This window comes from Heterocephalus glaber, unplaced genomic scaffold (assembly GCF_053883595.1).
Source record: "Heterocephalus glaber isolate CG9 unplaced genomic scaffold, H.glaber_assembly_v1.0 deba00001452, whole genome shotgun sequence".
Lineage (NCBI taxonomy): Eukaryota > Metazoa > Chordata > Mammalia > Rodentia > Bathyergidae > Heterocephalus > Heterocephalus glaber.
Genome location: NW_028258302.1, coordinates 22594298 through 22613194, shown reverse-complemented (window position 1 = coordinate 22613194; position 18897 = coordinate 22594298). Strand labels below are relative to the sequence as shown.

Below are 18897 nucleotides of genomic sequence, written 5' to 3'. Positions count from 1 at the left end.
GAGCTGAGTGAGCTGGGGTCTTTGCTGCAGATCCTTCGCCATCATATGTCCCACCTGGCTCTCCCCTGAATGCAGCTGAACAGTCACCCTGCTCCTTCCAGAGCCTGTCCCTGTAATTGGGGTTATTTGTGTCCAGCTTGATCATATAGGTTGGAATGGGGCGGAGGATGGCCAAGAGAACAGGGATTGGGTTGTGGTTAGGGATGGGATGGAAGTGGGAATGAGGACAGAGTCAGGCAGGGACGGAAATGGAGGGGAGGTAAGGAGGAAACCATGTGACAGGAGTGGAGAGGGAGTGGAAATGGGGTGGATGGTGTTGGAGCTGGGGATGGGACAAAGACAGAAATGAGGACAGAGAAGAGGTAGGGATGAGGATGGGCAGGGAACAGAGCTGGAGGTGGAAGGGGAGATGGGGGGAGATGAGGATGGAGAGTGGAGATGGAGAGAGAGTAGGGATGAGGATACCAGAGGTGGGGATGGAGGTGGAGATGGGATGGAAGAGGACAAGGGAGAAGAAGGTGGGGATGGGATAGACACAAGGACAGAGGTGGGGGTGAAGAGGCAGACGATGGGATGCAGATGGGACTGTGGGTGGAGATGGGACTGTGGGTGGAGATGGGACTGTGGGTGGAGATGGGACTGGGGATGGAGGTGCAGGTGGGGACGGAGGTGAGGGTGGCACAGAGATGGAAATGGGAAAGACCTGAGTATGGAGCAGGGGACGGAGCTGTGGTGGAAGTGTGGAGGCAGTGGGGGCGGGGATGTGATGGGAGATGCTCTGAGTGAGCGGAGGTGGACTGCAGGGGAAGAGTGCTGTACTTAGTCAAAGGAAGAGAAAGAGGAAGCAAGGGGAGATGCGGAGTGCACTGTGTGGGCTGGAGCACCCACGGGCAGCCAGGGACTCCCAGGTGTAGACAGTTTTCCGATGCCTACGTCAGAGCCCTCTGCTGAGTGACAGGAAGCAAGATGCATGGTGACATTTTCCCAGGCCACGGTGCCAGGGAAAATGGTGGGGAAAGCGTGGAGCCGCCTGCCCTGATATTAGCAGCTCCTCTGTGTCACCATCCATACAAGCGAAATCTGTTATTGTCTCACGAGCTTGATTAACTGTACATATTGCTCACACCTGCTCAGAAATATAACGAGGGACAGGAACACAGCTCCCAATCAGGGTCTGTGTGGGTGGCGTGCGTGACTCGGGTGCAGATCTCCAAAGCGGAGATGTATCTGCACTGGGCATAGAGGCACCATGCTGGGCAGAGGACCATGGCCGGGACCTGGAAGCCTGGACCCCAGCAGAGGCCGTGCCATGACATATGATGTGACTGTGGGCAGATCTATACCTCTCTCCAGACTCAGTTTGCTTGCCTGTAAAATGGGAAGTCTATGCCAAAGCCGCCCAATAGAAACATACTGAAGCCACATATGTAACTGTGAGTTCTCTAGCAAACACATTAACAAAAGTAAACTTTTAAATGTGAAATTAATTTTAATACTATATTTATTACACCCATATTTCTAAAATATTTATGTGAACCTGTAATCTATTAAAATATGAATGGCATATCTTATGCTCCTTTTAAAAAATGCAGTCTTCAAAACTTCCTTCATTAACAGTGACACAGGGCCAGGGGTGTGGTGCAGGGTGGAGTCCTCGCCCAGCATGTGGAAGGCCCTGGATTCTAACCTCAGCACCACAGAAATAAAAAGACACCAATGATATTGCTTAAAACTGCTAACCTATATTGCAGCCACCTTATATGCATCCTCTAACTCCTCGAGGGCATTCTCTCAGGTAGGTATCGGTGCCTGGTCTCTGCTCAGCGAAGATGAGAAAATGAGTAATTTTCAAGGTGTCATCTACTTAGTTGGAGCCTCCAGGATTTGTGGGGGGTGGGCCAAAGCCTGCACACATGCCACAGCTTTATGCTGAGCTCTAAGTGGTGTGCTTGGTTCCTGACCTTTGGGGCCACCAAAACAATCAGAGCCACCCAGGGAGCTGTTCCCGAGGGATCGGGGCTCCTGGGCATCTGTGTCATTGGGATACACCAGCTTGGTGTTCCCCGTGGCCAAACTGCATTTCAGCTGAAAGGGACGACAGGGACCGGCTCCTGTTTCCTTCAGAGGTCCAGCTGGCACAGTCCTGAGTCAGAATCTGGACTGTGGAGCCAGACTGCCTGGCTCCATCTTGCTCTGCCTCATGCTGGCTCTGTGGACCCAGGCAAGTGGCTCCTGCTGCTAAGTTTCCCCACCTGCAAAATGGGAATCTATAAACTCACCTCAAGACCAAGGTTGTAGCTAAAAAAGAATTAATGCAAGTCAAGGGCTTACCACAGCTCCTAGTTCAGTCGTTAGCCACTGTTGGCTCTTGCTTTGAGAGCTTAGTTTCCAATGGAGTTCTAGAAAATTTCGATTGTAGAATCTGCAACTTCTGAGTAATGGCAGTGTTCATGTGTATTTTTCCCTTCTCAGAATCCTGGCCCCACTTACCATCTGTTTCTATGCTCAATTACAACTCTCTATCTATTGTTCTCCTACGGCTTCCTGTTTGCTTCTCTCAAGACAGAGTGTGGTGGCTGCTGGGATGAAGGGATGAATGAAGGAATGAATGAATGGCTCATACCTGGCTTCATGTCACTAGCCCCTCAAAGAGAGAGGCCGCTGCGTCTGTTGCCCCCACCAGACTGTGAACTTCTCAAAGATGTGTCTATTCAATGCTGGGCGGCCGCAGCAAGCACCTGGCACCATGCCCAGCACCTAGTAGGTGTCGGGAAATGTTTGCTGAATTTAATTAAACTTAACTGGGATGAAAAGCCCCTGCAGGAAGGCAAGGCCCACATGACTTCATTTTCTCTTCTTCTCTTTTGGCCTTGAGGCCAGGGCCAGGAACCGAGAACTGACCCGCTTTCCCAAGCAAAGTTCTAAGCCCCTGGTAAAGAGGAGACTGGGGAGACCATAGTCAAAATCATCATAATAGCTGGTTCCTACCATGTACAGGGCCCTCTTATATTTGTTCCTCCGAGTTTCCCCCTGCCACTTGTCTGACTGCTCCTGTTCCCACCTCCCAAATGGGAGAACTGAGTTTCACAGATCTCGAAAGGTACCCGAGGACGAGGAGTGGTAATGACCCTCCTGGGATGCAGGGCCCAGGGTGCTGATGGCTCAGCGTGTGCCCCCCACCTCACCCACGGTACCTGGGTGCCCGGCTTTGGCAGAGGAGCCCACGGTGGCAGATGAGGAGAGAAAGGCTGTGCGCTGGTGAGAGGGGTGCCAACCATGATGAGCCATGTTCAAAATAAAAAGGAAGAGAAGCTCCCAGCTCCAAACAGCCCTCAAACTCACCTGCTTCCATCCAAGTGGAGTCTGAGTCACCATCCTTTCCAGCCTGAATTCACAGTGTGTTTCCAGTCCCCTCATAATGCGAATCGTACCATGTCTCTGCTGCTGCTCCCCACTGCTCTCAGGAAAAAGAAGAAAAACTCATAGCCAGTGGTGAGCTGGTCAACCAGCTCTCTGGAGTTTGGAGCAAAGGAAAGGAAAAAAAAGAAAAGCCCGATTTGTAGCGGTTGTTGATTTTTGTGGCACAAAGACACCCACTGCCACCCGTTTCAAGTTGGCAACAGTTTAACAACTGGTTCACAAAATTCCTGAGACGGTCATAGTCGACTGCAAGGTTGGAAGTGCTCCGGCCCACACTGAGAGCTCTCGCCCTCATGCTCTTGGAGTGCCCTGTCCATCTGCCCAGACCCTTGGGCACCACATGCCCCACGGCCTGCCCAACACCACTCTCCCCTGCCAGCCTGACCCTGGGCCTTGGCACATGCTGCTCCTCCTACCTGCATGCTGTCTTCTGTCCACTGCCACACCCTCTAATCACAGCACAAGGGGGCTTCTCCCATAGTGCCTTCCCATAACCCCCCACTCAGATAGGTCCCTTCTGCACACTGTTGCCTCCTGGTGTCTGATGCACTTAAGTGTTAGTGTGTGTGGCCTCCTTATTCCTATGTGTCTTCCCCACTGGGCTGGGAGGCCCAGGAGGAAAAACTCTGGCCTATACTCCCAGCAAAGGGCCTCGTGCTCACTGTGCCCAACACTGGTGGCACCTCTGGAGCTGTGCAACATCCTGGAATCCCCGCCTTGGCACCTGCCACGGAACCTGCCCACCAGTGAGCTCTGCCCAGTCTTCCAGCTAAAGCCTCTGTCCCCTGTGCTTTCTCGGGCAGCTCCTCCCACCTCCATTGAAGTGGTGGCCGCGGACTCGCCCTCCCCCTTCAGCCGCTACCAAGCCCAGAACTTCACACTGGTCTGCATCGTGTCTGGAGGGAAGCCAGCGCCCATGGTGAGTGCCCGTGACCACCCAACCCTCCTCATCTGCCAGCCATCCTGTGGCCTGGTTTGTCCAGCTGCAGCTGCCCGCTCTGTACCCTTGGAGGGTGTGGCCAGCTGACCTTGACTCTGCCACACCTGCAGGCATCTGAGGCTCACTCACCTGACCCACTTCTCCTGCACCCAGAACCCCAGAACTGCTCAGCTGGAGTGGTCTTCCGGGACCCAGCATCCAGCATGCCCCACCCCAGTGATTGAGCAGCGTGGAGACAAATGAAGGTAGTTAGGAGAGGGAAGGGACTTGTCCAGAACCCCTTTGATACTCTTGACAGAGCTGGGACTCAAGTTCATGTTCTTAAGCTCCAAGTTCACTGCTCTTCCCAGGACCCACTGGCTCACAGGAAGCCCACCAGAAAGAAAGAGAGAAAGAGTAGAAGTCAGAAAGAAGAGGAAGAGAGGACAGAGGAAGGGAGGGCAGCAGTAGGGCAGGGAACAAGGGAGGGGAGATGCCTTCTTCCCCATCAGACCCACACTGGCCTCTTTGGGGTCTGTGGGTCTGGTTCACAGGGTGTTTTGGTGCCACGTGAACAGGCTGGGTAGGGTGTGGAGCCCTACCTAAGCATCCAGGGTGCCAGGTTCTAGTCCTGGCCCCAACATTCCCACAGAATTATCTGCCTTCCCCTATCTCTGCTTCTCAGTGTCTGTAAGGGGCTAGACAATAAAAAAGCTTTGCAGCTGTTTTAGAAGCAGCAGGATCCTTTTGGTCCCCATGCCTACATTTAAAAGTAAAGGGAGGACAAGTCATCTATGTGGACCTCTGAATCACCTCTGTGGAACACTTAGGCTTCCATGGAACCAACACTGAGAACCTCTGATGTACATACTCCCAAGGAGCCTTTCAGCCCCAATACTGTATAACCCCTTGGCTCTTGACTCTATGAGCTCCATGTGTCACTAGGATTTAGTAAAGGCTGGAACTAGAGCAATGAATACACGGAATTCAAGATGGGGAGGCGAAGGGTTCCCCTCATTCCAGATATCCCTGTCTGCTCCAGATATGCCCAGCTGCCCGGGACAAGGAAGTAATGAGGTGTAAAAGGCCCAGAGCAGTGCAGGGAGTTGGGGGCAGAGGGCAGGGGTCAACTGTTCTCTCAAGGAAACACGAATAAAGGTAACTTCAACGCCACCAAATTCTGAAAGCAAAACATGGCCCTAGATTTTCCTCTTTGGAGCCCATAAAGAGTTGCAATCACCCTAAAATCAGGAGAGCTGGTCTTTTCCCCCAAGGCAAAATCCCTTTCCTAGAAGGCATGAAGAAAGGGTTCTCACAGATTACCTGGCTGCCATTTAAGAGGTGGCAATAAAATATGCAGGGGCCTAGTTTTCTCTCTCTCTTTCCCCAGATATAATATGAAAGATCTTCATCTCCCCACATTCCAGGCCTCTTACGTTCATCTGGGACGTCAGAACTTGAAAGAAATTCTTTGATATAAATTACAAACCTGCTTTTGAAGCACTTTTCAAAAAAAAAGCAAAGAAAGGGAAAAAAAAAAAACCCACCCAGAGCAGGATATTATGCCCATAAGAGATTCTTCTTTGGAGTTATAAACTCTGGCAGATTCTCTAAGTCCACATTTCATTCACGCCCCCCCTTGAGCCCCCCCCGCCGCCCCGCATCTTCCTCCCTGCCATCTACGTCCCTGAGAGCTGCTTCCTGTGCTCCTTTCTTCCTGTCTCTTATCGATTTATTTATCTGATTTATTAAAAAATACACCCAATCCCTGCAGGCCTCTGGGTACATGTACCAAAATAAAAAGACAGCAAATTAAATTAAATGCTGCCTCTCAAAACTTGAATTCCCCATTAGCAGAGAAAGGGAGAAGATGCCTGATGCCCGCACCTAGCTCCCTCCCACGCACGCACCTGCTTTCTGCCCACACACACAGATCCTTTCTTTCTTCTTCCTCTTCCAACATTGTGCTTAATCCCGAGGCCAGATCCATTCCCCTCTCCTCCACATGCCCCTGAGGTGGACGTGGATCACCCCCTAGGCCCTGTGTCCAACACCTCCATTTCCTCACATGCTTTCATTCAAGCATCCAACAGCCCAGGATGCAGTTGCTCTTATTCCTCTTTACAAGTGAGGGAACTGAGGCTCAGAAAGCCTGGGCACATTCCCACTGTGCCGTGCTGGCTCCCAGTTCTTGGGAGCTTGACATAAAAGGAGTGGGCCGTGGGGTCACTAGATGACCACAGGAGAAGAAGGGTTTGGAAGAGCTGGCTCCTCGGGCAGTTCATGTAGAGCCCATTGGGAGGCCAAGGTCATTCATACAGAATCTTTCCCCACATTCTTCTTGCAATTTCAGGTTTATTTCAAACGTGATGGGGAGCCAATCGACACAGTGCCCCTATCAGAGCCACCAGCTGCGAGCGCTGGTCCCCTCCAGGACAGCAGGCCCTTTCGAAGCCTCCTGCACCGTGATCTGGATGACACCAAGATGCAAAAGTCACTGTCCCTCCTGGATGCGGAGAACCGGGGTGGGCGTCCCTACACGGAGCACCCCTCCCACAGCCTGACCCCGGACCCCAGCTTCCTCCTCCAGCCCACCACAGAGAACGTCCCAGAGACAGTCGTGAGCCGCGAGTTCCCCCGCTGGGTCCACAGCGCGGAGCCCATCTACTTCTTGCGCCACAGCCGCACTCCGGGCAGTGATGGCACCGTGGAAGTGCGCGCCCTGCTCACCTGGACCCTCAACCCGCAAATTGACAATGAGGCCCTGTTCAGCTGTGAGGTCAAGCACCCCGCGCTGTCAATGCCCATGCAGGCAGAGGTCACACTGGGTAAGACTTGGTTGGGGCCAGAGGTGGACGGTGGGGGCCCTTGGAATGGGCTCACTGGGACAGCAGAAGTCAGGGAGGTGGGGAGGAATGGCAGGAATCAGGTCAGCCCAGAGGATAGAGTTGGGTCTCTTAAGGAGGTCTGTGATTGGATCAGGGAAAATTACAGGTTTCTGGGCCCGGAAGAATTGGCCAGATGAGGCCAGCAACATCAGAGCTCGGTTTGCTGGGGAGATAGGGTAAGAACATAAGAGGTCAGAGGAAGCTGATGGGTCAAGGAAAGAAGGTCATAGCTAGGTTACCGGAAGCTTCACCAAGCTGGGGACATGGGAGGTTTTCAACACAACCTGCACTTTAAAGCACACTGACAACCTGTGGGTATGTGGGAGGTAGACGCAAACAGGAAACTGGATGCCCAGGGCCAGCTTGGCCCCAGAGCCCAATCTCTGTCTGCAACCTGCTTTCCTTTCCTGGGAGCACCCAGCTGAGTCAGAGCGGGGGAGGGGATACAGCAGAGCAGGGAGTAGGTGCTGGGCCTTCTACCTGTGTCCCTCTGAACTACTGTGATCAGCAGCGCATGGCAGCTCTTCCTTGGGCCCAGGAGGCCATGGCTGTCCTCTGAGTGTCCAACAGAAGTCAGGGATCCACAGTCTCAGGTCCCTCATGACCAAGGTCAGAAAACGGTAGCCAAAAGGTTCAGGAATGCAGCTGCATCAAGGGATCCAGAAGCTTTTCTGATTTTTGCTAGCTACTGAAACCCCCACCAGTTCCTCAACACTATGGGAAAGCATTCATGTACGTATTGTACCTACCGTGTGCCAGGAACATGTACAAGACCATCTCCTTCAAATTGAAAAGACCCTTTGATTGTCACAAGCCACCTGCCCACACAGAAAGCAATAAGGGGTAATATTTATTGAATGCCTACTCTATAGCAAACTGTTGTTTTTCTTATACTAACTTATTAGATGCTCGTGATAACACAGTGAGGCAGGCTCTGTTGCTATCCAATTGCACAATAAGGAAACTGAGGCCCCGGGAGGTTAGAGAAGCTGCCCAAGGGGAATGGGGCAGGACCCAAAGGCAGGCAGTATCTCCTATTAATGTCCCTTAGGCCTGTTCTGGGCACCCGTCCCTCTCGGCTGCCACCCCTGGGCACCACGTGCCCATGCTGTTCCACAGAGGCATCACAAGCACCCTGCGGACCCTCAGTCGGCCCTCCGTCCTTGCCCACCCTTCACTTCCATCCTCCTCCGAGTCCCTTCCTCCCAGCAGAGCAGCCTCCCACTTTCCATAGCTGCTTTGGCATGAAGGCCACCCCTGCCTCCCTGAGGAGCACTGGCTTCCTTCAGAATGTCTCTCCTGCCATCCCTTGGTGAAGTCCAGGCCCTGTTGTCCCTGGTCCTCAGTTTTCTGACCTGTGGAATGGGGAGAATATTAGGCACTGCACTGCACAAATATTTTAAGCCCAGGCTGGGAGCCAGATGCCTTCCTCACCAGCTCTCCTGGAAACAGGGCAGTGACCCTGGGTGGCCGCTGAGAGAGGCCACACTGTCCCCATCCTGTAGATGAGAGGGGCACAGGCGTAGAGTGATTGTCCTTAGGTCAGGAGCCAGGGCTGTTGGCCCAGTGCCCCCCTCCTCACCACTGTGCATGGCAGCCCACCCGGGTGAGGAGTCAGCGAGCCAGTGGAGGTGGCTGGGCCTGTGTGTGCCGCACCTTGCACAGCCAGGGCACCTGCGTTGTGGGTGAGATGTGGGGCAGATACCATGATCTGGGGGCGCAGAAGCCAAGCATCTGGCAGGGACATTGAACTTAAGCCCCTGAGAGTCGGTGCTGATCTCCCTGCAGTGACCTTTGCCTGCCATTCAGCAGGTGCCCCATGCCCAGCCATCCAGGCACCAGGCGCTCAGGCCTGGCTCGTTGCAGTGCCCTCCAGACTGGCTTTCTGCTCCCACCCCTGCTTTGTCCTATGCTCCACCCCGACTGATCTACTTAGACAGAGATCGGACCATGACTCACACGCACTCCAGCCCCAAACCTGCCAATGGAGACAAACAGATTGATAGAGCAGAACAGAGCCCAGAAATAGACCCACAAGTATAGAGTCAATTGATTTTTGACAAAGACCCCAGGGCTATTCAGTGAGCAAAGAAGAGTCTCTTTAACAAATGGTCCTGAACAACCAAACGCGGACGGGGAAAACTGGACCTGGGCCCCTACCTTGCGCACACGCAGGCTAATTTGAAATGAATGATAGACTTAAGTGTAAAACCAGCACCACAGATCTTCCAGAGCAAAATGTAGAAAAACAACTTTTTGACCTTGAGGGTAGCAAGGATTTCTTAAAGTGATCACAAAAAAAACATTAAATGAAAAATTGAAAATTGGTCAATTTGACTGAATCAAAATTCAAATCTTCTGCTCATAATAAGCCATCTTTTGTTAAGAAAATGAAAAGGCAAACTATAGAATGAGATATAATATTCTCAATACATATATCTGACAAAGCGTTTGTACCCAAGATATATAAAGAACTACCATATATCTGTAGAGAGATATCCACTTTTTAAATAAAGGATTGCAAATGGCCAAAGACGTATTAAAAAGTGTTCATATTATGTATTATAGCATAATGACTATTGAAACCTCAATGAGATACCATTTCACAACCATTAACTGGCCAAGTGTTTTTTATTAGCATTTTTTATAATGCTGAGGATGGAACCCAGGGCCTTGTGTATACACCTACTGTGGCTCTGAGCCACATTCCCAGCCCCACTGGCTAAAATTTTGAAAGCTGACAACATTAAATGTTGACAAAGATATGGAATAATCAGCACCCTTCAGCATTGTGGTGGGAGTATAAAATAGTACTACTACTTGGCATTTTTGTTCAAAGACAGAAACGCCTACTCCATGACCACCAACTCCACTCCTAAGTGTTTATCCAAGAGAAAAGAAAAATATGTCCACAAAGATTGAGATGTGTATTGAGAGCAGATTTATTCATGACAACAGCAAAAACCAAAACGAAATGACTCAGGTGTCCATAGTTAGGAAAACAGAAAAACAAATTTGTGTATATTTACATAATGAAATACTTTTCATCATTTCCAACAAATGAACTTCATCTCATCTGACCCAGTCCTGGCTATAAATCTCCCTACTAGTCCATCTACTCCAGCCCAAGGTCGTCTTTACTCTTGCCTGGATATGTCAAGCTCAGCCCACCCCTGAGACTTTGCAATGGCTTTCCCTTCTGCCTAAAATAATCCTACTTGAACACTCAATTCCTCCATTCAGACCTCTGCTGAAATCTACTCAGATGGTTCATCTTTGAACACTACCTAACACCACCTCTTCTCCTGACCTCTGCCACCCCTTACCTCACTTTGTTTTCTGTATAATATAGTCTTCATTCCCTTATTGTCTGGATCACCTACCAGAATTTAAGTTGCCGATGGGCAGGGTCTTTAATGTGCCTTGTGACAAACAGAATTAGTATTCAATAAATATAAGCTACTATTACTATTCATCATTATGTCCTCAGCACAGCCCTGCATAGTGGCCAACACAAATTAGGTGTACAATAAAGAGTAAGATCATCGCTTCCCGGCCTTTTGGCTAAGATCAAATGTAGTATCTGTTCTTATCAGTTTAATAAAAAATAAGATCAATAAAGTAGATGAGTGAATGGGCAGGTGAGGAGACTTGTAACTTTGTGGGTAGGTGTATGGATGGATGGATGGATGGATAATATGATGGGTGGATGATATAACATAATGATGGATGGATGATACGATGGCATGATGGATGGAGTATGGATGGAGGTGTGCCTGTCATAAACAATACCCAGAATCCCTGGGGGAAACCTAGAGGAACTTTTCCTTAAGGTTTCACAGTGCTGTTCTGTCCTTACAGACAACAGGATGTTGGGGGTAGGGTGTGAGGAGGGGGGCTTATATAATCAGGCTTTTTTGCATTCCCCCGAGGAGATAGGTCCCACTTTGGGGGGAGAGTTGAGACAGGATCTCGCTATGTAGTTCAAGATGGCCTTGAACCCACTAGGTAGCCCAGGCTGGCCTTGAACTCATGGCGACACTCTTGCCTCAGCCTCCTGAGTGCTGAGATCATAGGCATGGGCCGCCATGGCCAGCTCAGATCCCACTTCTTTACATTTCACAGTCCGGCCTCATCTCTCTCCCCCATTCTCCTTTCCAGGCAGGGTGGTGGCCTACTCTTCCCACACAGAGGAGAGAATACAGGTTGAATTGACTCATCTAAGACATAAGCCTGAGAGGAGAGGGCTGGGCCTCACTCCTGGGTCTCTGGTCTCCTGCTCTTTCTGGATGTGCAGGGATTGAGCAGAATGAACACAGAGAGGCTGGAAATGTGTCCAGCAGTGCTCTCAGCTTGCATTCTGGGAGCGGGCAGCGGGGCAGGCTTTGGCTGGCGGGAGCTGCTAATGGGCTTCCTGGTGGTGGTGGGAGCAGGGGGTGACAGCCGCAGGCCTGGCCTCCAGAAGCAGCATCACACAGCAGCAATGAGAGAGGCTGGCACCTTCTGCCGCAAGCGCACTCATCTTCTGGCAGCTGCCAAGAGGGAGCCTGGAGAGCTGAGGGCAGAACAGACCCCCCCACCCCTTCTCCGTGCCCCTCAGGGTCAGCTCTGGAAGCAGCCACCAGGACAGGCCACCCAGGACAGCAGGGAGACTGCCAGGGTGGGAGAGGCCACCAGCTCCACCTCTCCTGATGAGGGCTCCTCACCTCCCCCTGCAGCATCTGAGCTTGCAAGACCACTGCTCACACTGTGAACTTGGGCAAGCCACTGTCTGCCTGTCCAATGGGTTTCTCAGCAGCCTACTTCATAAGCACCAGGATGGTGAGTCCTGTGGAGACTAGCACATGTTTGGCACCTGAGAAATGTCACTTGCCTCTCCCATTGGGAACCAGCAGGTCAGAGGGGCTGAGCAGGGCCTTCAGAGAGCAAGGCATTGGGGACTCTGACCCAGGAGGGAAAAGGCCCCTGTCCTGATATGAAACCCCTCAGCGCCCTCTGCTGGCGACAGCCAACCTGCCAGCCCAGCCCCACTTTGACAAAATAACCCAGGGCCAAGGCTGCTCAAGGGCCTTGAAGCCTTTGAGAGTGAATAGAGACATCGGGCAAGGGGCCTGAGTTTCCTTATGGGACAATCTGAAAAAGCTGCAAGGTGAGTTGAAATAATGCAGAAGGCACTGAATTAAGGGCCTGGTGCTTACAATGTGCTGGACCAATGTTAGCCATCCAGGGTGTGGGTTGGTGACCGGGAGCTGGCCTATTGAAGCAAGGTGGGACAATTGCCCCAAAGGCACGAAGGCCAAGCCGAATCCAGGGCTCCCAGTCCAGCACTGCAGCGGAAGTCCCCCTTCCCAAGCCCTTCCTTCTCCCCTCTTCAGGCCGCTCTTCCCCCAGCCTGGGCCATATGACACTTCAGATGTCTTGTTCGTGGTTAATTAATAGTCCTTTGGTCTCATTCTCAGAGAGTGAAATCAGCAGTGCCGGTGAGACCACCCCCATCTTCCACTGCTCTGGCTTCTGCTGAAGGCTGACACAGGGAGAGGCTCAGGGGGCCCAAGGGCAGCTGGGTCATCCCAGGCCAGCCCCGAGGCCGGAAAAAGCTGTCCTCCCAGTGCCACCCTAGAGGATATTGGCAGAGTAGCACAGAGTGTGCTAGCTCTGGAGCTCTAAGGATATGTCCCCTGCTCTACCACTTCTGCCCTGTCACTCTCAGTGCAGGGCCATGCCCTGGTTGTCTCTCAGCCTGGAACATTCTTCAGCAGCAGAATGTTCCTCCCTTGTCAACTTCCATGCCATCTATTGCAAAAGACACTCTGAGCACTGCATCTAAAGACAGCACCCACTGCCTCCCGACCACTCCAAACTGCACTCAGTGCTGTCGCTCTGCTTACATCTTGGCCACACATTAGTTGCTGATTGAATGTCTCCCCTCTAAGTATAAGCTCCGGATCGGCAGGCACTTGGTCTTTAGCCACTGTGTCCCCAGCCCAGTTCCAAATCCTGATGCATGATTGGCTAGCTCAATAATTTCTGTTGAATATGTGAATGAATGAAGGAATGGGTGGATGAGTGAATGAATCTTGGAGATGAAAGTCAGAAATCACGAGTAATCGACTCTGTGTGTGACCTTGGACAATCTTCTCAGTTACCTATGGGATTCTTTCCCAATTAAACATGAGGGGACAGACCCAGGGATCTCAGAGGCTGCTCTGTCCCTGGAATCCACAGTTCCTACTCACAGGAGAGCAACAGCCCTAGGCACCTTGAGGACATAAGGACAAAGGCCAGCCTATAATGTGACACATCTCCTCCCACTGGGAACCTGGGATCATGAGTCAGGAGACCTGAATTTTAGTCCCTTTTCTTCCTGTCACTTGGCAAGTCATTTTGTGACTCTCAGGACCTCAGTTAAGTCACCTGGACAAAGAGACAATGACAGCAGAACTCGCGTCACAGAGGTTTTGTGCCGGTGGGGTCTTGGCTGCTGGATCAGGCTCCCTTCCCGTCCTGCTCCCCATTAGTGGCCAACTTGTCCCTTAGGTACCACCCCCCCCCAGGCAAGTTTGCCTCCCCTGTCTTTCTCCCCCACTGATGTATGAACCCCACAAAGGCAAGGACCATACAGTGAATCCCCAGGTCCCAGCCAGGGTCCAACACTGCAGGGACTGGGAAATGTGTGAATGAAACAGCAAATGCAGAGCTCGCCACTGAGAAGCAGCTAATCCCTAGGAAGATGAAGGACCACTGGACAGAACTTCCTTTTCTGTATCCCTCCCCTTCCTCGCTGGCCCCACCCCTCTCTGACCCAAAGTCCCTCTCCCTACAGTTGCCCCGAGAGGCCCCAAAATCGTGATGACACCCAGCAGAGCCCGGGTCGGGGACACAGTGAGGATCCTGGTCCATGGATTTCAGGTCAGCCTCTGTCTGAGCATCCGGGAGGGCCAGCAGGCAGTGGAGACACCCATGGGGCACCAGCACCCTAGGAATGGTCCCCTGAGCCCTTCCCTTGCCCTCCAGCTGCTGCCAGTGGCCCTCAGTCTCCCACCCTGAGCAATGGCATGATTGGCTGCCACGAGATAGGACAAGGCACATGTGTGTCTCACTCCCCACCCAGAGGTCAGAGCAAGCACAGCACTCCCATTCTTCATGTTCTCCCTCAACAACCGGGGCTGGGGATTGAACTCAGGACCTTCACACTGAGCTACATCCCCAGACCTCTTTTTATTTTTATTTATTTAATTTTGAGACAAGGTCTCCCCAAATCACTAAGTTTCCCAGGCTAGGCTGGAACTTGTAATCTTCCTTCCTGTCTCAGCCTCCCAGAGTACTGAGATTACTGGCATGCACCACCATGCTGGGCTTTTCATGTTCTTTTCAGCCCTAAAGTCCCTGTCCTCCTGGGGATGGAGCAGCCACTCCCAACCTACCCAATGTGAACATTTGGTCTGCCCTGGCCGCCCTGGCTCTGACACCCTCCTACCCTGGCAAAATGACCCCCATGACCCTCCTCTCCTCCTTTGGCCAGCAGAATGAGGTCTTCCCAGAGCCCGTGTTCACATGGACACGGGTAGGGAGCCGCCTCCTGGACGGCAGCAGTGAGTTCGATGGGAAGGAACTGGTGCTGGAGCGGGTCCCTGCCGAGCTCAATGGCTCCATGTACCGCTGCACAGCCCAGAACCCGCTGGGATCCACCGACACGCACACCCGGCTCATCGTGTTTGGTATGCCACGCTCAGTGGGGGACCAGCAGGGACCCAGGGCATGGGTGCTGGGGGGGGAGAAGCAAGAGCTCAGGTCATCTGAGTTTGTTCCACAAAGATGCAGTGTGGTTCTGTGGTTAAATCTATAATGAATTTGGAGTCAGAAAGACCTGGGTTCAAATCCCAGCTCTGCCACCTGTGGCACCTCCTCAGTTTACCCATCTTCACGAGGGCTGACAGCTCCACCCTGGGGAGCTTGGCAGCTGCACTGTGCTGTGCTCAAGGCTGCAGCTAGGAGCGGGATAAAGGGCCGTCCTTTCTGGAGTCCTGCCTTACATCCTTCTGTTCTGTTTCTTCCCTGCAGAAAATCCAAATATTCCAAGAGGAACAGAGGACTCCAATGGTGAGTCTGCGCCTCAGGACTTCTTGCTCGAGAGTGAGAGATGTTTGGGGCACTAGGAGGCTCCTGACCCCCAAACTGCCCACTTGCATGCCCTCCCCCTCCCCCACCCTCAGACAGAATCAGAAGCCAGTTTGGTCAGAGAGGGAGACTGAGGCAGTAAAAGGGGAACAAGCACCCCAAAGCAACTGGCTGAGATTTCAAGAGCCAAGTATGTCCCTCCCACCATCAGCGTCTGGAGCCTCTCAACTCTGTGCAGCCAGCAGCCTTGGCCTCAGGAGGGCATGTCCAGCTCTGACCATGGGGTTCTGCTCTGGGTCCCTGGACTACTCCCCTGGACAGCTGGGAACACATACAGATGCCCCACTGGGGACCTTTATGTCTCTGGGCTGCCCCCAACTGATCACGACCCCAAGGGATGCAGATGCTGCTCCCCGGCCCCCATACACACTGAGCCAGTTGCATGGTTCACAGGGGATACCCCTGCCCCTGGCCCCCATTGCAAATCGTGATGGCCGCTAGGAAGCCAGGCCTGGGTGGGGACGCTGTCGCTGACAGTTGAGGGGCAGGTGGCAGAATTGGGGTCTGAGCCCCACTCATCCCGATATGAAGCCTGCTGCTCCCAGGCCGCCCACCCAGCGTCCCCTGACACTGCCCCCACCACCCACACAGGCTCTGCATCTGGCCCCGCTGGCGTCCGGCTCCCCCTGGTGCTTGCCCTGACAGTGGTTCTGGAGCTGACGTGAAGGCGCCACCTGCTCCCAGCACTCCTCTGGCACTGACATCTCTGCGACTGGTTTTCATTTCTTTTCTAAACAATTTCCAGTCTTGTTCTTAGTCTCTTTCTGTCTGTGTCTTGGCTTCTTCAGTCCATTTAATTAAAACAAACAGACCAATTTTCCCCACCGCGATGCATGGCTCTGTGTTCTTCCTTTGTTCTGTAGCAGCCAGTGGGTGTACCTGCTGGCATCCTGGGCCACTGACGGGGTAACAAAGAAGACAGAGGGCCTGGGACTCCCTGAGGAAGGGCAGATGTGTGGCTTGTGTCTCACTCACATCCTAACAGCAAGGGGTGGGAAATGGTCAGAGGCTTTTGGGAACCCCCAAATCCTTCAGGGATAAGTGTAATAGTCAGCTATTGCCACAGTAATGCTGTATAACAAAGCAGCCCAAATCTCACCAGCAGGCAACCAGTGTTGGTAGTTACATTTAGGTTGAAGTAGCTCAGCTAACCTCTATGGGTTGGTTTGTTCCATGGGTGTTCCATGGGTGTTTGTTTCATGGGTGTTCCATGGGTGTTTGTTTTTATCCTAGGCTAAAGGGTCAGTGGCTATCTGATATATGATCCCTTTATGATGTGTATTAGTCAGCTTTTCATCACTATAACAAAATACCCAAGATAATTAACTTATAAAGAGAAAAGTTTTATTTGAGCTCATGGTTCTGAAGGTTCCATGGGAGTGGCCTCATAGCTTTTGGGCCTCTGATGAGGAAAAACCACTTACATCACAAGTTGGGGAGCAAATAAAGAGGAAGAAAAATTTGGGTCCCACAATCCCCATTAAGGCCACACCCCCAATGACCTAAGTACCTCCTACTTGTGCTCGGTTCGGCAGCACATATACTAAGTACCTCCTACTAGGGCCCACCTCTTAAAAGTTTCCACCACCTTCCAGTAAAGCCAGACATTAACACATGGGCCTTTGGGGAAATTCAGTATCCAAACAATAGCATGGTGGAGCATCAAAGCTTGAGAAGAAACCCAAAGTATGCAAGCCATTTAAATTTTGCCTGTGTCATGTCCAGGAACAGTTCTTTAACCAAGCACGTCACTTGGCCACAGCCAACATCAGTCAAGGCAACACATAAATCAGTGGTACAGGTTTCCCAGAACATTTCACTCAACCACTAGAAGATTCCATATGCCATCCAGCTGTCATGTCAGAAGGAAGGACACAGAGCCCTTGGGAGGGATGGGGTTGGCGTCTCCCAGCTGTGCCGAACACGTGAGAAACACAAAGAGACAACTGGAAGATTCCATTCATCTGTGGAGGGCAGTGATGGTGAACCTTTTAGAGATTGAGTGTCCAAACTGCCACCTAAAACCCACTTATTTATCAAAAAGTGCCAACACTACAATTAAGCCTGAATACTGAGGTTTTATTTTAGAAAAGTATGAGTTCATACATTAATATCGCCTGTCATAAAAGAAAAACAACATGTGTGCCACAGATTCACCACCATGGGTATAGAGAAAGCTACACTGCAGTAACATATTAATCCTTGTGTCTTACTGGATTAACACAATAAAGATTTATTTTGGGCTCATGAAAAGCCCAAGGTGGTTCAGCAAGCTTCTCCAATCTTGGCTGCACACTGGAATAGGTGGCTTCAAAAGTGTCCAGGACTGGGGAAGAGGGCTGGAAGAACACTGGGGTGGGCAGAATAAGGACCCCACCAATGGCATCCATGTCCTAATCCCCAGAACTTGTGACTATGCTGCCTTTCATGGAAAAAGGGATTTTGATGATATGATCAAGTTAAGAATCTTAAAATGCAAATATAACCCTGAATTACCCAGGGGACCAATGTAATCTCAAGGTCCTTACAAGAGGGAGGTGAGAAAGTAAAGGCAGTAGAGGGACATGTGACTACAGAAGCAAAGATGAAAGGGATGCAAGACAGGGGCCACCAGGCCATCCCACACTCCTAGGGCAGAGAAGCTGAGCCAGCCCCAGCACCCAGAAGGAAGCTCCCCCGCAGCCATCCCACGCTCCTAGGGCAGAGAAGGTGAGCTGTGCGGGCACCAGAAGCACCCCTCCCCACCGTGGAAATAAGAAGACACATAAACAAGTCTCAAAAACAGACTTCCGGATCACCTACAGCAACCCCAAAGGGAAACGAAATGGAACAATCTGATACTCAACCACCTAGACTCTCTGAACTGGCAACAAAATGGATCTGGGAAAAATGAAATAAGAAATAATTACTCAGATAACAGCAAAGATTGTGCTCATAGTGCAAGACATGATTAATAAATCTAGAGAGGACACAGATTAAAAAATAGAGGATCTGAGGAACATGATGGAATCCCGACATAGGAAAAAAATGGAATCCATAAAACATATGCAAACAGATTTCCAGGAGATTAAAAACTCCATCGAAAGTCTATGCAGCAGAATGAACCAATGTGAGGATAGAATTTCAGATATAGAGGATAAGATTGCAATTAGTGACCAGGAAAAGAAAAACTGCTTTAAAATTGTAAGGGAACATGAGAAATCAATCCAGCAGCTGCTAGACCATGCAAAGAAGAATAACATAAGACTGATTAGAGTCAATGAAGAAAGAGGAGAGAGTGTAGATGACATAAAAAAATCTGTTCACAGAAGTGATGGCAGAAAACTTCCCCAGGAGGGGAAAAGAACTTGACATACAGATAAGTGAGGCATATAGGACCCCAAATAGCCTTGATCAAAAAAAGTCTACACATAGGCATATAATAGTTAGGATTCCAGAAATCCAACAGAAGAACAAAATTCTACAAGCAGTGAAAGAAAAGAAACACATCAC

At 51.2% G+C, this 18897-nt stretch overlaps 1 protein-coding gene and 1 pseudogene across 9 annotated transcripts in view; both read left to right on the top strand.

Moving 5' to 3' along the window:
• Igsf21 (immunoglobin superfamily member 21) overlaps positions 1–16235 on the top strand; it is a 220645-nt gene extending 204410 nt beyond the window's left edge. For 7 of the 9 annotated variants that reach the window (XM_087215698.1, XM_087215696.1, XM_087215697.1 and 4 more), the window contains 6 exons: positions 4224–4339; positions 6693–7167; positions 14051–14136; positions 14750–14945; positions 15289–15327; positions 15997–16235. In XM_087215698.1, the coding sequence (XP_087071824.1) occupies positions 4224–4339; positions 6693–7167; positions 14051–14136; positions 14750–14945; positions 15289–15327; positions 15997–16070 (986 nt within the window). In that variant the 3' untranslated portion in view covers positions 16071–16235. The remainder of the gene's footprint in view (positions 1–4223; positions 4340–6692; positions 7168–14050; positions 14137–14749; positions 14946–15288; positions 15328–15996) is intronic. The other 2 variants (XM_087215693.1, XM_087215692.1) reach the window with 1 other exon arrangement.
• LOC147827277 (U2 spliceosomal RNA) lies at positions 10772–10883 on the top strand (annotated as a pseudogene).
• Positions 16236–18897: the final 2662 nt, after the last annotated feature.